Genomic DNA, 27,565 nt, shown 5'->3' with positions numbered 1-27,565 from the left:
CATTGACTAATTAAACTGTGCATGCCTCGCTGCCATGTTGATGTCTCACTCTCTATGATGACAGAATCCATCGATTGGCTCGTTTTGTCGTTCAACTTGTGTGATCCTGCCGTCAGCCAGGAACGGGGATTTCGGTCTCGTACCTATTTTAGGCCAGGGCAAAAACATACTATTTAGTACTGTGACATACTATCTAGTATGCCAAATTACATTGTCGTATGTGCGAAGAGTTGGTATCTAAATAGTATGTGAAATGCATACTAAATTCAGGCTCCGTCCAAAATCGTATACTAACATATAGTAAAGTTAGTATGCCAAAATACTTTTTAGTATGTCTGGAAACTTAGTAGCTACTAAGTATTACTTGAGAGTCATACTAAATTCAGGTCCTGTCTGAAATCACATACTGACATACTAGTTAGTATGCCAAAATACCCTTTAGTTTAGTATGTCAGAAAGCTTACAGTAGTTGCTAACTTGCTACTAGTTAGTACGTGAGATGCATACAAAATCAGGCGTTCAACTCTCTCGATCTCTTCCAATAGCGGTCGAGGAAGGAGGGCAGCAGAAGACGTACTGTATAGTCTACGACGTAATGAAAGCTGAGCTTTGGTAACACTATAGTGTGTGTGTGTATATATACATATAGCATATATATATACATATATACATATAGCATATACACACACATCACACCACAGCTCCATTACAGAGATGCCAGACCTAACGGCATGCAGAGACAGATGACAAAACAATGACAGGAAACGGAATAAACATTCACATGCTTGTGGTCAAAATGGCAAAGGAGGAAACCCAGGAATCGATATCCCAGGATTGGAGATTCCTCAGCTGTCTGGTCTCGCTACGTGGGCGCCGTTGTGATGCCGGTGGTGGCTCTCCTCTCCGTTGTGATTAAGACCTAAGTACATGAATGCTAGAGTATGCAGATGGTGGCTGCATCATGTGGTGGCACTTAACAGGGACGACTGCAATGCTCTGGATCTCCCCTTGACTTCTGCCCCTCCCTCAGGGAATGACTTATGGACCCTGTTTTTTTCTTCTTTTTTTAAAGAGATGGCTCACGGAAGCTCACGGTCAGGGGCACTTATTTTCCTATAGGGCATAGCAGTGGGCGTGGTTTTCTGGTTCCACTAAACAAAATCGTCCATCATTTTTCCCATAGAGATTTACAAAAATATTCATATCAATTATTTTAAGAGGGCCATCCAGGATCCTGGTGAATCACGACCATAAAACCTTTGATTCTGTGACAACATAAAAATTAAAACCGCTAAACAAAGGGTATTTATTAATGTAGTATATCGTATAATTAAATATATATATATATATATATATATATATATATATATATAAAAATCAAAATAATTTATATCAATATCTTTTGTAAATATCTATGGGAAAATGAATGGCCGATTTTTATATTATGAAATCACAAAATAAAATGCTTAAAATCACTGCGTGATATGTACATTTCTTAAGCTCCTCCCTCTGGAAGTGGGCTCCCTTCATGCTCCTCCCTTCTGTAATTCTGAAAATTCTAAAATAAAATTCTATAGCCTAGCCTTAAAGACTGAAAATGAAGATTTACCAGGACCAAGATTAAAACCCCCAAACAATGTTCTCACTTCTCAATCAACCTAATTACATCCTGCTTTCCGGAGTTATCATGTGACCAGCCCACAGAGAACAGTGTTTGAAGAAGGAATGGTGTGTGTGTGTGTGTGTGTGTGTGTGTCACATATCCATGTTCCAGGTATGTGCTATGCTGTGAAAGGGAGGTGATAAGAACACCTGTACTCTTGGTACAGGACAGATTAGAACTGAACTGAACAGGACAGAACAGAACAGTCGCTGGTATCAGATTCTATTCTGTGCTGGCTACTAGCATGTAAATGCACTGCATGACTGTGTGTGTGTGTGTGTGTGTGTGTGTGTGTGTGTGTGTGTGTGTGTGTGTGAGACAGAGAGAGAGACTGAAAGAGAGATACAGACAGACAGACTGACTGTGCGCCCTTGCATGGGCATACTGTATACTGTATGGAAAAGCAGGCCTCTCTGCTGTTTTCCTAATAGGCTGAGCCACTCTCAGGCAGTCTTCCAGCTGACCAATCATGTGTGAGAACGCAGGTCAGCGTTATGAGGATTGGCTGGTTGAGCTGTCATTCCTTTCTGAGGTCTTGCTTTCTTTCTTCCTGGTGAAAGTCCAGAAATGGATGCATGACCACATGCAGCAAGCAGGGAAATTGCTTCTGGTTTATCGGTTTATTAATTGTTTTATCGAATGGGTCGAAAACACCTCTGAGCAATAATCTCTCTGCCCCTAATCTGATTCTGTATACATTTTTCATTTTGGTATAGCAGTCTTTGCTAAGTCAGAGATCAATATGTACTGCTCAAATTGTCAGGTCTCTACACAAACAACTCCCCCTAATGGCCTTCAAATGAATGGACTTCCACTGTGGCATAATGTTCATGAAAGACAGACAAGTCATTGTATTACAAACAGATCTTTATTGAACCTTCTCTCTCTCTCTCTCTTTCTGTTCCTCACAGGTATCATGACACTGGAATGCAGATTTTTCAAGAGCGACCTACGGCATGCAGACTGCCATAAAGCACAATGTCTCCAGAAAAAAAACAACCCCCCATAAAACAAACGTCCACTGCAGGGTCTTCAGAACACCTGACTCGCCACCACCAAGCCCCTAAGCCAGAGTGACACGAGACCAAATGATGACCATGCAAAGAAAGGAAAACAATGCATACAAAAGTGATCTCAACAGAGGAATCCAAATCTTGGGACTTTTGGCAAAGCAAGATTCTCGGGCCACATCGAGACGCAGATTTTGTCTCCAACCACATATACCTCCAAATTGTAACTAAGACTTATCAGAGTATAAATACATTATTGATTACGTATACGTACAGTAGGTTGACTCAAATAGCAGACGGAAGAAGGAAAAAGAAAATACATGTCCACACCCCTTTAGCACATGCCCAGCGTTGATTTATCATGTAAATATTGTACAGAAAAACAAAAGGCAACATTGATTATGAAACAATACTATTGCATAATAATGTATATAGCCATGAGTGTCATAAATATCCATTCCTCCTTATTTCTTCTATGTCCATAAAGAGTTAGCACAACGGTTAACCTCCGACGCTGAATTACAGCAGGAAAAAGAAACGTCTACGGTATGTCGATGGGAAGATATACCGAAATGATACACAGACATGAATAGAGATACACAGACATGAATAGGGGAAGAGGAACTTTGAATGATACATAGACATGAATAGGGGAAGAGGAACTTCATCCCAGAGTGCACTGCTGCTGGGATGACATGTTGTAAGGGTGTATGTTTCATTAGTTGACCTGCAATGTTAGACAGGTCATTTACTCCTCTCAACTTTTCCCTTTTTTAAAATGGATGGTTTTGACATGAAGGAGACTTGATACAGACACACCCCCCCCCACACACACACACACACACACACACACACACACACACACACACACACACACACACACACACACACACACACACACACACACACACACACACACACACACACACACACACACACACACACACACACACACACACACACACAGAGAGAGAGAGAGAAAGACTATTGGTGATCCCTGACTGCCTCCCCAAGAGACATCCTGGCTAATCTTCTACTCCCCTCCCTTTGTAAACTAACACAGCTGCACTGGACAGAGCTCAATGAATAGATTCATTTAATAGAGTGAAGTATTATGATTAGCCCTCCAGTACACTATGTGCTGTGTGTTTAGCCCCCCCCCCCCTCCCCCCGCTAGTGTCATCAAAACCCAAATGGAGTTCCAAACGTTTTGGCAGCTCTCTTGTACAGTGCAGCGACAATAGTCTTTCGTTTTCAATTCATTTCAAATTAACAATCCATTGTCATCTTTGATTCCCCCACAGTAAAATCCTCAGTGGTTCAGTTATGGGTCCATTCCGGTCCATTTGTTCCACTGAGGATTTTGCAGTAGCCGTTTGGCAAGTACAACTCTCCCCTACACATAGTGTACACACACACACACACACACACACACACACACACACACACACACACACACACACACACACACACACACACACACACACACACACACACACACACACACACACACACACACACACACACACACACACACACACACACACACACACACACACACACACACACACACTTGCGTACACACACACACTCACACACACACCCCCACACACACCTCCGGTGTTCTTAGTGATTGCTGGTTGGTCCGTCAGAGAGACTGGATGGCGGTGGCGGGCCTGCTCTCCGAGACCAGCCGCTCGCTCAGCTCCCAGAGGCTGGCGGCGGCGCCGAGGTCCTGGGCCTGCGGGGACGGCAGGCAGCGGAAGCAGTTGTTGAAGTACATCCCTCCGACGCCCTCCAGCTCTGGAGCCACGGCGCAGTACACGGTGGTGGCTGCCCCCTGTTGCTGTGGGCACAGAGAGACACACAGAGGGACTCAGGACCGCAGCACCACAACACAGGAGGCATGCAGTTCTTTACACACGTGGTGACACACGGGACGTCAAATGGACGCGGGACATTCAAGACAGACTTTGGAGACCGCCTTGTCCTCTTTTTTTATGCACACAATGCACACACGCACGCACGCACGCACACACACAAGCTACACATGCTGAAGGGTACTGAACGGCATACGCAAACACACATACATTAAACCCTGACTCCTCGCAAAGACTCCATCCATGCACTCTCTCTCTCCTTCAACCCATATAGACTAGGTCATATTACCAAGGGGAAAAGAGGAAAAAAAAGAAAAGAAGAAAAAAAGAACATAACCCTGTGCTGTACATATATTTATATACATATATTTATTTCTCTATCTGGAGTGTACAGGACTCGTGGCTATGGGACAGTGTGCATGCTGATGTACAGACTGGTAGACTGGAGGTGAGAGACTCCTCTCTGACAACGACAAACACTGGAGGGTTTGGTGAATCACTGTAAAAGCAGATCATGGGTCTTAATGAATATGTATATTTTCGCAACATGTATCCATTGGTTGAAGTCAGGCATTTCAAGTAGAGAATATACTGTTGGCAAACAATGTGATTTAGGGTTCCACGTGTATGTTTGTGTTTTATTTATCCAAAAACGTTTTTAGGAATATCTAGGGAAGCGCACTTACACATACAGTAATGAGTACAGACAGAGACAGACACACACACGCGCACACACACACACACACGCACACACGCACACACACGCACACACGCGTGAGCGCACGCACACGCACACACACGCACACAAACCAAGACTTTCCCTCTGTCTCTTACTCTGTAAATCCTCTCTCAAATCTCAAAGATCTGGCACCCAGAAATCGACTCTGCTTCATGTACCACAAGGAGGCATACCATATAAATAACCAAGACAGCATTTAGACGCGGCCTGCTAAGTTCTCTAATACCCCCCCCCCCCCCGCCCCATCCAGACAGTAATTAGCAGGAATCTTCTTTGCGGGAGGCAACATTTCTTTGGCATTTTAAACGGCAGCAGAAGAAGCGCATCAGAGAGAATTAACACACACACAGACACACACATAGACACAGAGCCTGAATTTTCAAAGAGGCATCTTTCATGTTGTGGCTCTGGTTAAAAGCTGCCGTGACGGCTTCCCTGCAAAGCGCTGGGCTGGAGACTAGTTCTATACAGCCACATAAAATGTCTGGCCTCTTTCTCGGCCAACGAGAACGAGATGGGGTTGAGAGAGAGAATGACAGAGTCACAGACAGATGCTGATGTGACATGGCGTGGACGTAGCGTGAAGCACACAGCACTGGCACCCATTGAGACAACCGTGCATAAATTCAAATGCGGGCAAGCGCGCAAAGCAAACACATACACACCCACTGTACATACTGTACATGGACCCACTTTGTGGCGCTTCTTAGATTACACTGCTTTGCACAGAATTCCTACCATTGATCTGTAATGCACTTTGTATTACAGAAGCACGTTAACTGAAAAGAGCCACTGAAGCTTTAAGCGTTTCACTTTCAAGTTTCAACACACACAAAAAACATGCACATGAATGCATAAGCTGTAGTTTAAAACGTTAATTAAGAAACGCACGCATACACGCACAAACAGTACTGTTACTGTACACACAAAACTCTGCCTCCAAGCTCTGAGTAAACTTCCTCCAGTGTATGTGTGTGTGTGTGTGTGTGTGTGTGTGTGTGTGTGTGTGTGTGTGTGTGTGTGTGCGTGTGAGTGTGCATGTGTGTGTGTGTACCGTGTGTGTGTGCGCTCGCGTGCGTACTGTGTGTGTGTATGTGTGAGAGAGAGACGTTGTGGCAGCGAGATTTGAGAGTGTTTGAAGTCTCGTATGATGAGAGGATGAAAAGGCAGCCATCTCTGCGTGTGCCGCTGTCTGTCTCACCTGCCAGTGGGGTGATAACTCCATCCGCCGCCACCCAGGCCTGCCATATCAAAGGCCAAGCCAAATGCCAAGCAGTGTCTCAGCCCTGCGTGTCGGTTCACACGCCTCACAGGCTCCCTCACCTCTGCTAGGGCATCTGATTTAGGTCACCTAAAAGAGCTAAATGCCTTTTGAAAAAAAGAGAGCGAGATAGAGAGAGAAAACTCCACTGAAGTTTTCAGGCTGTTTTTTTCTTTTGGCTGAAGGTTTCCGACTCACAGATGCTTGAACAAACTCCTGACTTTCAGAAGGACGTTTGTGTCCGGCTACTGAACCTTTGGACCCAAGACGAAGTGTCGACCGCAAGGCTTTCATATAAACCTCATTCCAGATTCTTGACGCTATAGGGTTTATTATTCACATTTATGCCTTCGGATCCACTTTTTCCACTGAGGATTTGACCGTGGCTGTTTGGCTATAGTAAACCCCTGTCCGCAAAACTGATTATAGTTGTTCAAGTACAGTTAACCAAAAGTCCCGTTAATAGTGAGTGGTGTGTCTGTGCAGTGTGTGTATGAGTACAGCACAGCGAGTGGTGTGTCTGTGCAGTGTGTGTCTGAGTAGAGCACAGTGAGTGGTGTGTCTGTGCAGTGTGTGTCTGAGTACAGCACAGTGAGTGGTGTGTCTGTGCAGTGTGTGTCTGAGTACAGCACAGTGAGTGGTGTGTCTGTGCAGTGTGTGTCTGAGTACAGCACAGTGAGTGGTGTGTCTGTGCAGTGTGTGTCTGAGTAGAGCACAGTGAGTGGTGTGTCTGTGAGAGCAGCAGTAGTGTTCTATCTGATTGGTGTTTAGCTCATCCCCCCCTCGCCACTTGACCCTGTGACCTCTCTAGCAGATAAGGCTGATGAGATTAGACATTAACATGCTCAGCCACCCACCAACGCCATTTATCACAGTGTGTGTGCATGCATGCGTGCGTGTGTGTGCGTGTGTGTGCGTGTGTGTGTGTGTGTGTGTGTGTGTGTGTGTGTAGGAGGCGGGGGAGTTGCTACAGTGAGATATAAGGGAAGAAAGTGAGGGGAAGAGGGGGGGGGGACTCCTTCACAATGGCATTTCACACACCCAGAAACACATTTTCTATGTGCAATGCATGCATGAACACAACCACTTTCTGCCCCACATGCGCACACGCACACGCACACGCACACAAACACACACACGCACACGCACACACACACACACACACTTAGGACAAGCTAGAATACATTTAGGCCGTTGAATCTGTCCGTACAATACTAGGCTACACGTGAAAGGTTGTATCATGATTTGGAACTTACAGTATGTGTACATGTAATAATGTAGATAATACCTGTCAATTTAGGTGTCTACCAAAACCTATGGATTTCTCTGTGTGTGTCTTTCTGTCTGCCGCTGCTTAAATGTGAAAACACTCATTTTGTGTTGTACAGTAGTGTCTAGATGGGGTACAGTATGTGACTATGTGTGGGGTTGCTGTCATGTGGGAGGAGATAGGAGGGAAGACAGGAAAAGAGATGTCTAGGGGGAAAAACACCATAGCAATATGACACATGTCAAACCAAAGCAACAGAAAAATCCCCCCTTCCCAAAAAAATGCTAAGAGAATACGGACACATTATTTTAACCACTTATGCCCTATGTATTTCGTCATATGACGAATAGAATAAATAGCAGATTATTGCTACTTTTGAGAATTCGGTGCCTATAAAGACATAACCGATACGCCAATAATAGGGACGCCGAAGTGGTTAAAAACTGCAGTGCAATCCTCAGTGTTCATTTACCGTGGAGAGTGTACACAAAGGTAACCAAATGGACCCTCACGGTCCGTTTGCACACTCTCAGAGTTATACAAATAGCATTAAACACTGAGGATTATACTACGCATATGAGCAGCAATAAGGCAAGCCTCTAGTCCCCGGGATACACCTCCTCCGCTACTGCTCTGGGATCAGATCCAAGTCTTCCAATCTCTACATCGCCAGCGACGCCCCGCGGGGACCTCGGCCCGCAGAAATGGTCATTGTGCGGTGTTACGCAATAATGGGTTGTTGACAGCTCGTTACGGAGCGCATCCAGAAGCCCAGAGGCCGACCTGAGGGAGAAGCCATGTTGTCTACAGTGTAGAGTACAATATATCAGTGGTTTCCAACCGGTGGTCTGGGGACCACCAGTGGTCCATGGAGTGGTTCCAGGTGGTCCTCAGGTTAATGATGGAGAGTTGGTAACCAAATGGACCCTTATAGATCTTTAACTCTTGAGAGCGTAAAATGAAACCAAATGGACCCGTCCATTTGTTTTAAGTATCGGCATTACTTAATTTTACAAGAAGTCTACACAATTAGAGAATGTAGAAGAATTGTTATTTTGATCAACGACAAGAAAATATTCTTTAGTTTTGGGTCCGAGAGGCTAAATGTCATCAAATGGTGGTCCTTGGCTCAAATGACGAATAAATAATGGGCCTTCAAATGAAAAGGGTTGAAAACCACTGCAATATATAATAATAATAATAAGGTTGCCGTGTGTTCTGTCCTGTCCCGGGTCTCGTATCATCAAACTTATCGGTGTGAGCGTTCTCTGACCCTTTGCATGTGACCCCCCTCCTCCAACATCTGTAGTTACCTCATTGACCTCTTCCTCTCTCTCCCTCTGACCCCATGACCCGGATGTAAATAAAAACCCAGTACTGTAGAGCAGTCTGTTTTTTGGGCCCCCCCCCCCCCTGTATATATTAACATCCTGTAAATATCAAACAGCTATGCATGCTGATGATCTAGCAATTCTTTCAGGTACTTTTATAATCCAAAAAAGAAGAAAAAAAAGAAAAAAAAAAGAAAAAAAATCTCATATGGCATGTGCTAAAAAAATGAACTAGAAAAAAGTAGAAAAAAAATACAAACTTGAAATAAAATAAAATAAAAAACGTGAAAAAAAGAGTGGATAATATTGTCAGACAATATCCTCTGTTGGACAGTGTGTATGTAGAGTATTAAGTGTTTTCTTACTCCAGTGGGTGGCGCTACTCTTCCTTTGCCTGTCCTTAACTGTGTTTCTGCTCACCATCTGTGTCAGTTGTTGTCAGTCGGTGTTTGTACCGCAGCGAGGGTTGAGGCAGAACGGACACGAGGGTTAATGCGTGTGTATGTGCGTGTGTGTGCGTGTGTGTGAGAGTGTGTGTGTGTGTGTGGGGGGGGGGGAGACTGACCTCTGAGATAGGTACTCTGAATCAACAGCAGTACGCAACGCCTATAGGGGATGTGTTGACAGAATGAGGGTTCTTGGCACCATATAGTGTCATGTGAGAAAGCCCTATAAAGGTGCATGCGTTCTGCAACCCAAAACCTGCTTCAGCTGGGTGGGGTTTATTGCATCAGAACAAATTTGACATATCAAGTATCAAAGAAATCCAAAAAGAATCCTCAAATGTAACCAAATCGACCCGTCAAGGTTCACTTGGCTACTTTTGTACACATGCACTTACTGTAGATTAACACAGGATTTTTACTGTGTGCAAGTCTGATCAACAAGTGGCAGAAAAAGATCCTTGTACTGTACCGTACTTTCTCACAATGACACTGTCAGCCCCCAACCGGCCTCAGAGACCAGGTGGAGTAGTGTCCCAGACTGCCTCAGCCCTCTGCCCCAGCCTTGTGGACTAGCTATCCTGAAAGTGGGACTCCAAAGGGATTGTGATTCTATTTCAGGAATGTTTCTTTTCAACCTGTGGTGTTTTAAGATAGATGGAGGTGTCTGATTTTTAATCTGTGCTAAAGATATTTTACATTTAATAAATAACCATTGAAATGAACCGTTTGAAGCTGCCCTTTTTTGCATCTCGTCTGGGGAATGATAATAAAAAGCAAACGGAGGAATGTCTGTATATTTGCTCTTTTGTGGGTTTGCGCAGGGCTCTGTTATAGCCCTCAGCAGTGCTAGCCTCTGCGAGCTGACAGCTCAACTGAGCGTGCCCTATCCAGCTGTGGGGGGGATTCTGGGTAACGCGGTCCCCTCAAGATAAACAACCTGCCCCTCGATTCAGCCTGACCACTCAACCACGAGGGCAGGAGATTAGCACCCCAAACACCCCAGAACACTCCTCAGAAAACACCCTCGCACTCACCCCTAGGACCCCGCCATAACCTCTATGACCCTTGTTAAGGTGGACATAGTGGGGGGGGGGCTAAAGGGGTTATAGCTATTAGTCATCTTCCTCGTATGATAGAGAACGTAGAAAGCAACTATGGTTGACCGTGAAAACAAAACCCTATCCCATGTGTTCTGTTCTTCAAGGGGGCCATCAGCACTACCCAGACTGGAAGCTGTATATTTCTAACAAAGCGATGGGGAAATACTATTATCTTATCAAATCTGACTTTTTCCACCCCAGAAATATCACTGCAGCCTCCCAAAAATGACCTGTACAGGACATCTCCTTATCTTGCACACTTGAGCAGTGAGCACAAAGCCCTCAATCAGTTCCTTACCAATCAGTGCAGTCCACAGAGAACAATGTGTTTCTGATCTATATAATGACATGCATTTAAAATAAGGACACCAGATTGAAAGCGGTTGAAGATACATAACGTGACAGTATCATGATGTGCACCAACGTTATTTGTACGTACGATAGATAATGATATGATGTCATGCTATGCCTAACTTACTTCTGATAAACGCTAACATTCCAAGTTACAGTCCTTTTTGTATGTGACACCTGAAGTTTGTGAACAAAGCTCCTTGAGTGCATGTCCTTGTGTGGTATAATGGTCTCATTGGAAGTAGCAATCTTAAAATACTCCATCAATTAGAGCAAACATGCTTCCCGAGAACAATGTTGCTGTGACTAAGCCATTAGTTACACCTACAAAAATAACTGACCTCACTTTTCACTTAAACCATCTATATTTTGTATGATATTTTCACTGAATATTCACAGCGAAATGGCATGCCCAAGAATAGGGATGCTAGTGACATCATAGACATATAAAGGTAGATAGACGCCTCTTTCCGGCTCTGGGGCGTCTGTACCTCGAGGGAAGGCAACCGGAAGGAACATGGAGGCAAGCTTTCCCGAGATTCCTTGTGAAGCATAGCGGAAGCAAAGCAGGAGGTTGCCAAGCTTCCGGGTACGTAACGGCAGGGGACGTTCGGTAGGCCAATCAGAGGCACGGCTCCCTCTTTCCCAGCGGCACTTGCTTTGGCAATGTAAACGGAAGAGACGTGCTGTGATAGGCCTATCTCACAGCCCGCTTTCCACGCCCACTTCCGGTAAATAGTGGTGTCTTTAACATTAGCATTTACACGTTTTTTTCTCTGGAGAATCTAAGTACATTTTCTAATGTAAAAATGTGACAGACCAATATTATTATGAAGCAAACAAGATGGTAAATCAGCTCGAACAGATAGAACAAACCTTACCTTGAGAAAACAAAAGTTGTAGACTTAAATTACCTCTGTTAACATGGAGCGTCTATGGAGTGACGTCACGCTATCACCACTAACCCCGAAAGGGGGCGTATTAAGGAGGGGAAATTCTGTGAGATAGGCTTATTGGCCAGTAGTCACTTGAGTGGCAGTGACAGCATGCCTTCAGCACTTCCGCTTGACCTCCGCCTCCCGCAGGAGACAGGTCGCTCCAATCAGGTCGCTCCAATCAACTGCAGCGACCAATGAGGCATCTATATTTTCCTCCTATATTCTGCTAGTGTAGATTTTCCGTCTTACACAAACATTAAATTCCCATTGACAATGAATGGAGAATTTACATTTACATGTATTATGTCATATGCACTGTATATGAGCAAATGTTACGTCATGATGATGTACAATGATAGGAGCGCCCCTCACTTCACACGGGTGTGATTTTTATATCTATGAGTGGCATGTGGTTAATCTATATGATTCCTCAGGCTTTCATGGTTCTATGTGCGACATCAGGCACTATGAGCAACATACGGGAGCAGCTTCATGTTCCTGTGTAGCCCGTGCAGTCAATGACTAGGCTTCCCTCATCACAGGTTTACTCCATGAGGCTACATCACTCTACCCCTGGTCATCTGGTACGTACTAACCCCTATTACATACCTTCCATTAGCCCATAGGCTGATGGCTAATACTCACCTACGGGCAGTGCACTCCCATGAGAGTCATTAAAGACTGAATGAAAGGACCATACACCCCCTCCCTCCCATCCTCTCGTCCTCCCACTCTCGCTCTCTTTCCGTTACATCCTCTCTATGTCTCTGAACTTTGATCTTCCCCGCATTCCTCTTTCACACACACACTCTCTATCCATCCCCATGTAGTTCCACTTGATCTGAAAGCGTAGCCCCCCATGCTGCCATATGGCTCCCTCCATCCCTGTACCCGGATTATAGTCTATAGATTGGCTAATTTTGGTGTGCAGCGACAGCTCGCAACCAAGTATAAATACAGGGCCCTGCAGTTGTGGTCAGAGGAATTCAACGGATCGTGGCAGTAGGAAGTGAAATGGATATCTCTTCTTCCAGACACATATCACAGTCTCACAGATGACTCTTTTCTCACTTTTGCACGTCACACAGCAAACACAGTGGGCGAGGAAACAGAAAGAGAAGGAGAGAGAGAGAAAAGAGCAAGAGGATAAACTATGCCAGAGTGACAGTAACAATACACAAAGCACTGCAGTCCCCTCATCCACTCACTCTCTTCCTCACTCACAGCCCCTCTCTCCCTTTTGCACCAGATAAGATCAACCGAGTGTCAGTCAAAAAGTGCGTGTGTGTGTGTGTGTGTGTGTGTGTGTGTGTGTGTGTGTGTGTGTGTGTGTGTGTGTGCACACATACATTACATGCATGCATGCCTGTGCATATGCACTGTGTGTTTGTGTGCAGTCCAATGCTGACCTGCCTGCATACATTTAAGGCGTGCATGTTCCAGGGAACAATGGAGCAGGAAATGGGAATGGGGCTAGCAGCAGAGAGACAAGAGAGGAAGAGAGGAGGGAAACACAGGGAGACAACAGGGAACGAGAGAGGGGAATCATTAAGGGGAGAGGAGAGGAGAGGAGAGGAGAGGAGAGGAGAGGAGAGGAGAGGAGAGGAGAGGAGAGGAGAGGAGAGGAGAGGAGAGGAGAGGAGAGGAGAGAGCGATATAGGACACAGGCAAGGCAGCCAAGAGGAAAACGACGGTGAAGTCAGAAGGACTAGCGCAGCGACTGTGAAACTATCTCATTTTTATCTTTGGCGAGAGGACTTCCGAGGTGATCCGCACAACCTAATTATTTTCCCCTAATAAAAGCAACATATGCTAAGACAATAAAAGGCCTTATTGGACACCTATTCATTAAAGAGGCGGCAGTAAAGGGAGCGGGACTCTGGGTGAGGGATTATCTTTTAACAGGGCTTTTCTCTGGCCTCTGTCTTCCTTTAGCGCATCCCATATGGGTGCATAGACCACCATAAAAGAAGCTGAATTATACATGAAGAGGGCCGGCTTGCTTTATTGGCCGTGATCCGCTCTTCTTTCCCCATGCACACTCTCACCTGATTGGGCTGGTGGCGTGGCATGCCTCACACTCTCACCTGATTGGGCTGGTGGCGTGGCATGCCTCACACTCTCACCTGATTGGGCTGGTGGCGTGGCATGCCTCACACTCTCACCTGATTGGGCTGGTGGCGTGGCATGCCTCGCACTCTCACCTGATTGGGCTGGTGGCGTGGCATGCCTCGCACTCTCACCTGATTGGGCTGGTGGCGTGGCATGCCTCACACTCTCACCTGATTGGGCTGGTGGCGTGGCATGCCTCACACTCTCACCTGATTGGGCTGGTGGCGTGGCATGCCTCGCACTTTGGGCTAAATCAATCCGGAGGACATCAGCTTTATCCCATGGTACAGTACAAGGCGAGCATGTATGTGTGGAAGGAAGGGGGGGGAGAGCTTCAACTGCACATACCAAATACCACATCCATTCCGCCGCGATACGGCAACATACAGATAGCCAAAATTTTGGGTAAGTTGGCAACACCTGGATGGTTGAAGTAACGCACGGCGGTGACTCAAGTTGGACAGTTTGACACGCTGAAGTCATTATTCCATATGGTCAATGCACTGTAAGTGTCACTATAGCTCTATTATCAGCCAAGCAATGCTGTCGGTGTGTCGGTGTGTGAGTGTGTGATGAGCTGGCGTAATAAGGTGTGTGTGTGTGTGTGTGTGTGTGTGTGTGTGTTCACCTTCTCACTGATGCGCCAGCTAATTGGTCTCCTGCGGCAGCCTGACAAATTCACGTGTGCACACACACACACACACACACACACACACACACACACACACATGTGTCACGCGCACACAGAAGCTCACATTCCCCCTGTATGAGTTACACCCACATGTGCTGCTATAGTACTGTATATGGCGTGCCGACATGCACACGCACGTGCACGCCACGTGCACCACCAGCACGTCCGTGTGCAGGTAGCCCACAGAGTGTTTCCAAATGAACTCATTATCACCGCTCTGAATCCAAGTGAAGAATGACACCCTGACAGACTGCACATATTATACACACTTAAACCACCTACAGTACAGGAACGCAAGAAAAATGAAAAATACAAGAGAAAAAAAAACTGAAGACCAAAACGGTGTTTTCCCGAATGGTATATCACACAAAAGAATGTATAGAAAAACGCAATGCATCCAAAGAATAATGGGAAGAAAAGAAAAGAAGGGACCGACACGAAAACGCCTTTAGGCCGCCTCCAAATTTGTTTTGTATTTCTCCACAATGGGTGAGGCGGGAGCATCCTAACATGTCAAACATAATGCGATCATTCACTGGCTTTTTGTTATGGTAAATAGCGGGCGCTGATATCTGCCGTCACTCCAGCATGCTCCCATGCAGCCCTGTCGCTTCAGCTCCAACAATTACTGACAATAAACTCCTATATGAATTAACATTACAACTGGGTAAGGTTGCACAGTTATTCAACCCAGATACTGTATTTTTGTTGTTGTTTTTCTTAAGCCGTGACTGCCACGTATAAAAAGCTGAATAAACCGATATGTTGGCTCTTTTTTTTTAGGCAATTGACTGACATTGACTGTAGAAAAACAATGAATAATAATGGCATCTAATCCCAACTGGATGCAAAAAAAAGAAAAACAGAAAAGTAGGTTTCAGCTGCCAGTGCAAGAGCTTCACCGTCATTTTTCTTAACATAGTTAATCTCTCTCTTTGGCCATGTTTTAGAACAGTTACAGTTTGTAGAATGAACAGACGCTCACAATGTCTGTCCTCCTCGTTTAACCACGCTCTCTCTCTCTCTCGCTCATCTCCTCCCTCCCCCTCGTGTTCCCTTGTGGTGGAGGTCGAGGGAGGGATGTTCTCTTTTAAATAAGAAGGCAGCGCTGGCCCATTAAACTCTGATAGTAATGATATTAATTTGGCAGGAACGTGTCATTTTCACAGGAGAGCAACTAGCAGAACTGTCATTACGCTCACACATGTGCACGCACGCACGCACACACACACACACACACACACACACACACACACACACACACACACACACACACACACACACACACACACACACACACACACACACACACACACACACACACACACACACACACACACAGTCACACTCTTTTACATGTACACACGCACGCACAGTGTGCGTGCGTGTGTACATGTAAAAGAGTGTGACTGTGTGTGCGTCGCACACACACACACACACACACACACAGTCACACTCTTTTACATGTACAGTTGTACGCACGCGCACACACACACACACACACACACACACACACACACACACACACACACACACACACACACACACTCTATAGGAACATGTCACAGGAGAGCAGCTAGCGGTAACATTATGAGAGAGTCGCAAAGGCCTGCTAATGGGATAGATTAGTGTGCCCTTGGTCACCACGGCTACAGCAGAGAGACTCCAGCGTGCAGTGACTTATATCCGTGACAGCCCCCGTGACCCCCCCCCCCCCCCCCCCCCCCACACACACACACACACACACACACTTCACCTCCTAACTTCACCACCTTCCCTCTTCTCCTCCCTTAACCTCCTCCATTCACCCTGCTTACTCCTGCCTCCTACATGGCCTCTGTTCCTTCCTTCACACCAACCACCCCACCAGGTCTACTGCTGTCTCCATGGCTCCACGGCTAGGGTAGGTCATATAGGTGAACACAACCACCCCACCAGGTCAGCTGCTGTCTCCATGGCTCCTCGGCTAGGGTAGGTCGTATAGGTGAACACAACCACCCCACCAGGTCAGCTGCTGTCGCCATGGCTCCTCGGCTAGGGTAGGTCATATAGGTGAACACAACCACCCCACCAGGTCAGCTGCTGTCTCCATGGCTCCTCGGCTAGGGTAGGTCGTATAGGTGAACACAACCACCCCACCAGGTCAGCTGCTGTTGCCATGGCTCCTCGGCTAGGGTAGGTCGTATAGGTGAACACAACCACCCCACCAGGTCAGCTGCTGTCTCCATGGCTCCTCGGCTAGGGTAGGCCATATAGGTGAACCCAACCACCCCACCAGGTCAGTTGCTGTCTCCATGGCTCCTCGGCTAGGGTAGGTCGTATAGGTGAACACAACCACCCCACCAGGTCAGCTGCTGTCTCCATGGCTCCTCGGCTAGGGTAGGTCGTATAGGTGAACACAACCACCCCACCAGGTCAGCTGCTGTTGCCATGGCTCCTCGGCTAGGGTAGGTCGTATAGGTGAACACAACCACCCCACCAGGTCAGCTGCTGTCTCCATGGCTCCTCGGCTAGGGTAGGCCATATAGGTGAACACAACCACCCCACCAGGTCAGTTGCTGTCTCCATGGCTCCTCGGCTAGGGTAGGTCGTATAGGTGAACACAACCACCCCACCAGGTCAGCTGCTGTCTCCATGGCTCCTCGGCCAGGGTAGGCCATATAGGTGAACACAACCACCCCACCAGGTCAGCTGCTGTCGCCATGGCTCCTCGGCTAGGGTAGGCCATATAGGTGAACACAACCACCCCACCAGGTCAGTTGCTGTCGACATGGCTCCTCGGCCAGGGTAGGTCATATAGGTGAACACAATCACCACACCAACCACCCCACCAGGTCAGCTGCTGTCTCCATGGCTCCTCGGCCAGGGTAGGTCATATAGGTGAACACAACCACCCCACCAGGTCAGCTGCTGTCGCCATGGCTCCTCGGCCAGGGTAGGTCATATAGGTGAACACAACCACCCCACCAGGTCAGCTGCTGTCTCCATGGCTCCTCGGCTAGGGTAGGTCATATAGGTGAACACAACCACCCCACCAGGTCAGCTGCTGTCGCCATGGCTCCTCGGCCAGGGTAGGTCATATATATGAACACAACCACCCCACCAGGTCAGCTGCTGTCTCCATGGCTCCTCGGCTAGGGTAGGTCATATAGGTGAACAGAACACAATCACCACAACAATAACTCAGACATCACAGGAAGGGTTCCCCTAAAGGTGCGTTCAAACCTGAAGATTCGTTACCTGCAGTCGCTTGGGGACCCAACGCAAGGTCAACACAAGAGACGGTCACGGCCACACAGCCAACTCAAGGTATGGCCACGGAGCCGACTTGGGGACCAAACACAAGGACAACACAAGAGACGGTCACGGCCACACAGCCAACTCAAGGTACGGCCACGGAGCCGACTTGGGGACCCAACGCAGCTCCTCCAAGGAAAACAAACAAATTAACGGAGCTGAACGTGAATCCCCCCCCACCGCCCACCCCCTTTTTTCCCTCACTGTATATGTTTCTTTTCCCTTTTTCCCTCCTTTATGATGAATTCCTGTTCTGTCTATAGAAGTGTCTATTTGTACGTCTCTAAATGTTTTGATGATTTGAACATGGTGGACCCTATTGGAAACAAGTGTAATGCTTAATTGGGTCGTCCACTCACAGTTAACAGCCTTTGTATTGAGTTTGTGCTTGAAATGTACTGTAATTCTGCAAACTGTTAATAAATTCTTCAATCAATCAATCAATTCAATCGCTTCACTTTGGTTGCACATGGTCAGCGTCGGTAAAATAAAAAAGTCCCTTCACTTGCGCCACGCACGCGCCGATGTTCATTTTGGGAGTGTAACCAAATGGATCCGCTCATTCACCCAAGACGGCTCTGTTCAATATATTTAACATAATTCCTGCTACTATATCATTTATTTACCAGGTGGCCGTTCCCGCCATGCCCGTTCGCGCAACTTCTTGACTTTGTATGTACTGTAATCGCACCGCTCTAACTATCCAGGTCTGAACGCAGCTTAGGCAGTGGTTCTCAAACTTTTGAATTTCAAGGACTCCCAGTTTGGTATGCGTTAGATAGATTGTAACATAATTGTAACAATGATGATGATGTTACTAATATTCACTTTTTTTCTTTTATAAACATACATGCATGCATACATACATACATACATACATACATACATACATACATACATACATAACACCCATTTACATATGTTCATACATACATATGCGTTTACATGTATATGAAGTGGTTGCCTCATATACATGAATACTGTTTGAGTTTGCTTTTGAGAGTGTATATCCTCGCACACACACACACACACACACACACACACACACACACACACACACACACACACACACACACACACACACACACACACACACACACACACACACACACACACACACACACACACACACCCACTCATTTATGCATAGTCTACAGATAACTACCCATATGCCCACGTATGTATACGTTAGAGGTCAGAGACCACCATAACTACAAGACTGTGCAAATGCAACCAAATGGACCACAATCTCAGAGTTACAGATCATGGTCCACTTGGTTCCTAACTATCAATTACTCCGCTGGGGACTCCCTGGAACCCCCTCCAGGACCCCTGGGGGCCTCCCAGGACTCCACTGCCCTACGTTAACACTGAGTTCTGCGAGGTCTTCCTGCCTGGCCCCTCATTCATGCACATCAGCCCCTAACCTGTTCTCAACTGTAAGAACTGAGACAGCAATCTGTGACAATGAGCTATTTGCTTAATGATAGTGTGTCACTATTAATCAGTGTAGTGTGTGTGAACGCATGGCTGAGAGTTGGTCTAGGGCACTTGTTCCCAAACACTGGGTTTGGACCCGTTGTTTTGCTCCCGATCCAATTCCGATTTGATTTTGAGTATCTGCCGATACCGATATTTCCCGATACAGATATTTATATTTTTATTATAGAACACTTAAGCCATATCACAATAGTAGTACAATATCCAACACCGCAGACAATATCCAGTCATATACCGCCTCGTTGACGGCAGACTGCTGGGCGAGTGCTGGTGCTTTGGCAAGGGGGGTCAGATCAACATGGAATGAATTCTGTACTGGCCATATAAGGAGCATGTCTTGAGTCTACAGGGTTTGATGAGGTCAGATAAGCACGATCTCATAGTTAACAGCGACCTTCAGTCGCAATCATGATATGGATATAATATTGATACTAAGGATGTCCCAAACACAATTTTTTTTCTCCCGATCCGATTCCAATCATTTGAAAATGACGTGATCGGCCCCCGATTTCCGATCATGTGATCGGATAGGGGAAACCCTACTACCCTAGTCCCGGGGAAATCTAATTTCTCTTTTTGGTCTCGAGCTAAAGATTTGGGAACCACTGGTCTAGAGGTGGTCTTGGGGGCAGGGGGACCTGTTAGGATCCACTGGTCTAGAGGTGGTCTTGGGGGCAGGGGGACCTGTTAGGATCCACTGGTCTAGAGGTGGTCTTGGGGGCAGGGGGACCTGTTAGGATCCACTGGTCTAGAGGTGGTCTTGGGGGCAGGGGGACCTGTTAGGATCCACTGGTCTAGAGGTGGTCTTGGGGGCAGGGGGACCTGTTAGGATCCACTGGTCTAGAGGTGGTCTTGGGGGCAGGGGGACCTGTTAGGATCCACTGGTCTAGAGGTGGTCTTGGGGGCAGGGGGACCTGTTAGGATCCACTGGTCTAGAGGTGGTCTTGGGGGCAGGGGGACCTGTTAGGATCCACTGGTCTAGAGGTGGTCTTGGGGGCAGGGGGACCTGTTAGGATCCACTGGTCTAGAGGTGGTCTTGGGGGCAGGGGGACCTGTTAGGATCCACTGGTCTAGAGGTGGTCTTGGGGGCAGGGGGACCTGTTAGGATCCGAGTCATCAACTCCTTGGGCTGGGATAACAACAACCCTCACACCGCGTCAGCGTTCATTTATCCATTCATTTATCCACCAGGGTCCAACTGGTTACATTTGTAGATCGGGAGAAAAAATCGGATCTCCAACCAGCTCTCTCTCCATCTCTCACATAACAACCTGCTGGATCCCAACCAGTCCGGATTCAAAAAGGCCCACTCCACAGAAACTGCCCTGCTGGCAGTCACAGAAGCACTACATGCTGCCCAGGCTGCTTCCCACTCCGCAGTCCTGATTCTCCTAGACCTATCAGCAGCATTTGACACAGTGAACCACCAGCTGCTCCTAGACACCCTAGCGGATCTAGGCATCGGCGGGACGGCACTAAAGTGGTTCTCCTCTTACCTCACCGACCGGACCTACCAGGTCTCCTGGAAAGGTCTGTTATCATCCCCCCGAACCCTCCAAACTGGGGTCCCACAGGGATCTGTACTTGGTCCCCTCCTTTTCTCACTGTACACTAAATCCCTTGGCACTATCATCTCTGCTCACAATATATCCTATCACTGTTATGCCGATGACACACAACTGTTTCTATCCTTCCCCCCCTCTGCCACCCAGGTGGAAGAGCGCATCACTGCTTGCCTGGCTGACATCTCACAGTGGATGTCCTCCAACCACCTCAAGCTGAACCCAGACAAGACTGAGCTTCTCTTCTTCCCAGCTAAGTCCTGCCCGATGCGGGAGCTAACTATTTCCGTAGACAACGCCCTGGTAACGTCTGTCCCAACAGCCAGGAACCTTGGTGTTGTCCTGGACAGTCAGCTCTCGTTCAAAACTCACATCACAGCTGTCACTCGATCCTGTAGGTTCACACTCTATAACATACGACGAATTAGACCGTTCCTCACCCAGGAATCATCCCAGCTCCTAATCCAGACAACAGTCCTGTCAAAACTTGACTATTGTAACTCTCTCCTTACTGGCCTACCGGCATGTGCACTGAAGCCTCTCCAACTGATCCAAAATGCCGCAGCTCGCTTGGTCTTCAACCAGCCAAAATTCTCACATGTCTCCCCCCTGCTCCGCTCCCTGCACTGGCTCCCGGTCGCTGCCCGCACAGAATACAAAACTCTGATGTTGGCATTTAAAGCAACCAAAGGTATGGCTCCCCCATATCTTGCCAGCATGATTGAACCCTACAAACCCTCCCGCGCACTCAGATCAGCCAACGCAGGGAAGCTGGAAGTACCCTCACTAAAAACGCCGGGACAACGCTCCACACGTCCCAAACTCTTCTCCCTTCTGGCCCCAAAACTGTGGAATGCACTTCCCGTTGCAATCAGAACTGCAGCATCACTCCCGATCTTCCGCCGTAGTCTGAAAACCCACCTTTTCAGACTCCATCATGGCCCATAGCACTTACCCTACCCCCCTTAGACAGCACTTCTTAGACTTATATAGCATTTGAAACAGACTTATAGCATGTCATGTAGACAGCACAATAAGTGCATTGTATGTAGTCATAGCACTTCATAGTATATAGTGTATAGTAGTCATAGCACTTCATAGTATATATGTACAGCATAGTATAGCATATATGTGTAGTTTATATGTATAGTGTCATTATATAGATATGTTCTAGTTATAGTTTATATGTATAGTGTCATTATATAGATATGTTCTAGTCACGTTCTTAGCTTACGCATGTTTCGCGATAAATGCTTTTTTACATATGTGATGTATTCCCATGCTTTTTGTTCTTGCTTATTGTAAGTCGCTCTGGATTAAGAGCGTCTGCTAAATGCCTAAATTGTAAATTGTAAATTGTAGACACTTGACTGTCTATTTAATTGCAATCACTTAGAATCCTTGTCATTCTAGGTCAGTGGTTCTCAACCTTAATTTGAACACCAGGGTTGAACCGCTTCGGTTCTTTTTTCTTGCCTAATACTGAACCAGTTCAGATTTTAATTGGTTCAGAACTGGAACCAAAAAATGTCTGCCGGTTCCGTGAAAGCACCAAGGTTCCAAGAGTCTAGAACGTAGAACCAGGTCTTGAACCATGCAGTTCTAGAACCAAAGTTCTTTTAACCCATTTAGACCTGGGAACGATTCTACAAATGTCTTCTATATCCTGACAGTTTTCTGAAAAACCCATGTTTCTGTCAGTGGTTCTCAAACATTTTCATGTCAAGGTCCCCCAAGATTATATGTATTTGGCCGCGCACCCGCTATTTTTCAATAGCTAAAGTATAACATTACGCCAAAAAAAACACCAAAAGGGGTTCCCGCCCAAAATGGGTTAAGGGGCCTCAGAGTTACAGACCTGTAAGGGTCCTCAAGGGAACCCTGAGGGTCCCTGGACCCCACTTTGAGGACCACCGTTCTAGGTGTTTAATCAGACAATACAATAATAGTTCTTATGATCAACAAAAGCGTTGCCCCTGCATGGGCCAGCTACTGCTTATATTGGGTTTGCATTAAGGCAGTTTAATGTTACCCAAGTTCAATGCTTTAGACATTACACACACGACCACTCTCAATACAATAGTTATGAATATACATACATTATGCACATATGGATAGACACATACTGTATACAGACAGTACAGTATACTGAACCCAAGCATTAGTGGTCTTTACAGTGCATGGTGTACCCTGAGGCAGCCGCTCTCTCTGCAGCATTGTATCGTTCTCTCTGACACTAATAAAACCTGTTCGTCCATTGCTTGCCTGTAAAGCACTGATAAACACACATTCGTGCACATACACACACATCTAGACCATTTCAGTCCTCCCAAGCAAAACAACAACTAGGTAATAGTTATGCAACGGGCCTTATTGTATGTATTTGAATGTATTGGCATGCATGATGTGTGATTGTGTTTGTTTATGGCCATGTGTGAGCGTGCTCTTCAACAGTGTGTGTGTGTGTGTGTGTGTGTGTGTGTGTGTGTGTGTGTGTGTGTGTGTGTGTGCGCGCGCAATAGTGCATGTGTGTCCAGGCTGACCCCATCTCGGCACTCCTGACCGGTTGAATGCGGGCTGCATAAATTAGTGCTGATGCTCTGCGATGTAATTATGCTGCTGTCAGGACGGCCCCTCGACTCAAATTCATTTTAATAAAGTTGGTCTCCAAGGTTACCGACCAGGGGGTCACCTTCGGTGTCAGCCCCCACGGAACGCGCTGCCCGCCAAGCGCTATGGAAGTCTGTGATCGGAGCGCCCGCCACAACATCGTAATATCGTGGCACTGAGCCACACACACACACACACACACACACACACACACACACACACACACACACACACACACACACACACACACACACACACACACACACACACACACACACACACACACACACACACACACACACACACACACACACACACACACACACACACACACAGGAAGAGAAGAGAAGAGAAGAGAAGAGAAGAGAAGAGAAGAGAAGAGAAGAGAAGAGAAGAGAAGAGAAGAGAAGAGAAGAGCAGTTGGTAAAGCATACTGCATATAGTCTTGAGATTGTAAGGTGCATAGTAGTGAAGGTTTGGTAGAAGATGAAGGGAAGAGGAGCGAGAGAGGAGAGGGTGAGTGGAAGATATAAGTGGGAGCTGTTGAGTGAAGGAAGGAATAAGAATGAGACAAAAAGAAAAAGAGGGGGAGAAAAAAAAGGTGAGGATGGGGGCGGGGCAAAGGTACAGGGACAAGGAAAGGGCAAGGGAGTGTCTCTCTTGGGCAGATGGCGGAGTGTATTCTCATTTGTCCTGCTACGGTGTGTGTGCGCGCTAAGCCGCTAACACTAACCTCCGGGGCATGGCTGCAGCACAAAACACGCTCTCAATTAGCCAGTGACACAGCCTCACGCATACAGCAGGGAGAACTGGGGAGCCGCTGGGAAGGCAAGGCACAGGCACTGGTCTCTCTCCAGCAAACTAGATGCTACAGCAGTATAAGCCTATTCTGCTGGATAAACTTAAAGTAGCAACATTTTTGTACTTGACAGCCAGCAATGGATTAAACGCTACTAAAAAATAAATCGTCTCTGTGACACCTCTAGGGTGCATTCAAAGATTTTCCTAGAAGCTTTGTCATTGGTCCAAACCTTTTCCACCCGCAAATGACTAACCAATCAGGAAGTGGACAGTCAGATTCATTCCACATCTTTGAAGGCAGACTGCCACCTCTAGAGGTGGCTCGTCTACAACAAGGGCAAATAATGTTTCACAGCAAAACCAATATAAGCATAGTACATCATTTAGGGCACATATTGGCATCTTCTGTGAGATCATTTACAGTATACTGTATATACGGTGTCAAAAATACCTCAAGTATTCTGTGTATTTAGAGCTTGCCTCCGGAAAATGCGAACATACAATACACGCAATGATGTCAAAGGACATGTGCGGATGTTAAACCAGCTAGTGTGCCCATCACATCATCACCGCATTGTGGGTTCAGATCCTGTTCATATGGCATGGTCTCTCCTTCTACTGTACCTTGTACCCGATCACTGCAAGCCTGTTAATCGCTTTCAACCTGTCCTCACTCTTTGGGGCATTATCGAAAACGATAAAACATTAAAAACATGGTCAAAGTTGTGTTGTGTGTTTTGCTATTTATCATATAACCAAGTATAAAGGCCTTACGTGGTTGTGGTAGTTTTGTGAATATTCACCTCTCACCATCTGAGCATAATAGTCACAATCTCACTCTGGCTCTGCCTTAAGACAGTGGAGATGCGTTAGCCTTGCTAGTGTGGGCCAGGGTGACTTTGACAGCCTGTGTAATGGTTACAGCCGCACGCTTTGTTACCTGCAGGTAATTTATGGTTCAACCGGCCTGATAGTCTGATACGATCGAGTGCCCCCGACTGTCTTTACCAGCCGGCCCCAAAGACACCCGGGAAGACTATATCAGAGGATGAAGATGACCAGAGAGAGACACACCGAGAAACAGACAAAGAGACAAAGACAGAGAGAGAGAGAGAGAGAGACCTTTAAGTCGTACACCAGTGTGACACGTTGGAACGACATACTGTATATAAGGCCTAAACCCTTATATACGTCATTCGACCGCATCACACTGGTGTACGACGGCACACTGGTGTGCGACGGCACACTGGTGTGCGACGGCACACTGGTGTGCGACGGCACACTGGTGTACGACGGCACACTGGTGTACGACGGCACACTGGTGTACGACGGCACACTGGTGTACGGCGGCACACTGGTGTACGGCGGCACACTGGTGTACGACGGCACACTGGTGTACAACGGCACACTGGTGTACGACGGCACACTGGTGTACGACGGCACACTGGTGTACGACGGCACACTGGTGTACGACGGCACACTGGTGTACAAGGCAAAGAGGCCGAAACAGAAGGATGGACAGACTGAGACCAAATATAAATAGCGCTGTGTAGCGCACAGACAGAGACAATAAGTGGGACGGATTTAAAGATTCAAGCGGTTGTGGTGGGGCTCTCCTTACACACACGCCACAAAGATTTATTTTAAATTAAATAACGACTGTGTCTTGCATTTCCCCATGCAGTGAGCTTGTGTGTTCGTTGTATGTCCTCCTGTCTGTGTTATGTCCCGATGACAGCCACTAAGCAGTTTGTACACACGCTTACAGTGATAAATAAATGAAAGGAACTCAGTCGCTTGCATGTTGTTTGCAAAACAGCACATTCTGTCGACTAGGATGGCAGGAATTTCACTTTGCTTTGCCAGTGCCGTGGACACGCTGGAGGCAGTCTTTTGAGACGTATTTAATGGCTCTCGATTTCACCGGTATCAGCGCATAGCTCGCAAACGTGCTAAACAGTACAATAATAATAACAGATGAATAGTACAAAAAAAAATTGGCACGAAAGCCACAGTGTATGATTGAAGAAAAAAAAACTGGTGGCTGGAAGCTGTTTCATTTGAAAGTATATATACCGATCAGTCTGTCTGATTCATTACGACTGTGGGCGATTACAGTATATTGTATGTTTGCACCTATCCACGTGTTGGTTTGTCTGTGTGATTGTGGCACCGCTGGATCGATCAGCATTAATGTTTGCATGCACACCCCCAGTAGGCCAAGTAAGAACGTCCCTCCCAAATTGTTCAAATCAGACTCATGGTCGCACTATTACAGGCTGTATTTGATGTATTACCATGTCTTTTGTTCATGCTTACAGTAAATCACTCTGGATTAAGAGCATCAGCTAAATGCCTAAATTGTAAATTATAAATATAGTTTTGAGTGGAAGGTCACAAATTAACAAAAAATGTCAAATATCATGAATGTCTGATCTACCCCCAATGTTAATCACACATTGAGAGGGCTTTAAAGGTATATTCAGTGATTTCACTTAATTCAAATATCACTATACCACCCCTACTATAGAGTGTGCTGACCATATAAGGAGTTCCTCCCTGTCCCCAGTTAACCCTTGGGGGTCAAAAAACCTTAGGTTTCGTTTTTGATTAGGTGGCCCAGCCTTCATCCAATCAGAATAGAGAGGGGCCTTCCGCCAATGATGATTGAGCGGGGGCGGGCCTTGGTGTGTGTGCTGTTGGCCTGTCGCGTGTCCCCCCCTCCCCCCACTGTAGTGCGTGCATGTGCACATCTTGTTACCGGGGCGAACCGGGGGGTTGTCCAAATCACCCAAATCACTGAATGCTCCTTTAAGCAATGGAGAGTGGAGACCCAAAAGCTGTTTCACTTCCACCATAGGGGCAACACAAATGCTTCAAATGATACTATTCAAATCACAGAAATGTGACACTCCATACTGTTTGCCTCTAATTACATTCACAACTATGTTGTTGGGTGGGGTGAAGATCTAGCTCAGCTTGTAGATAAAACATTTTTTGGAA

General features: G+C 46.6%; 2 protein-coding genes across 2 annotated transcripts in view; one reads left to right on the top strand and one right to left on the bottom strand.

The window, feature by feature from the left end:
* The window catches only part of LOC306924123 (transcription factor Maf-like), a gene marked incomplete at its 5' end in the record, with an annotated part of 81,363 nt that extends 78,674 nt beyond the window's left edge, over nt 1-2,689 (top strand). The window contains one exon of the mRNA XM_079502481.1: nt 2,575-2,689. The remainder of the gene's footprint in view (nt 1-2,574) is intronic.
* wwox (WW domain containing oxidoreductase) overlaps nt 2,513-27,565 on the bottom strand; it is a 207,507-nt gene continuing 182,454 nt past the window's right edge. Inside the window, 1 exon segment of the mRNA XM_079502479.1 lies at nt 2,513-4,519. Within this exon segment, the coding sequence (XP_079358605.1) occupies nt 4,322-4,519 (198 nt within the window). The 3' untranslated portion in view covers nt 2,513-4,321.

The sequence above is a fragment of the Electrona antarctica genome, assembly GCF_951216825.1.
Source record: "Electrona antarctica genome assembly, chromosome: 5".
NCBI lineage: Eukaryota > Metazoa > Chordata > Actinopteri > Myctophiformes > Myctophidae > Electrona > Electrona antarctica.
The sequence above is the reverse complement of the archived record's forward strand: the minus strand, read 5'-3'. Positions and strand labels throughout refer to the sequence as shown.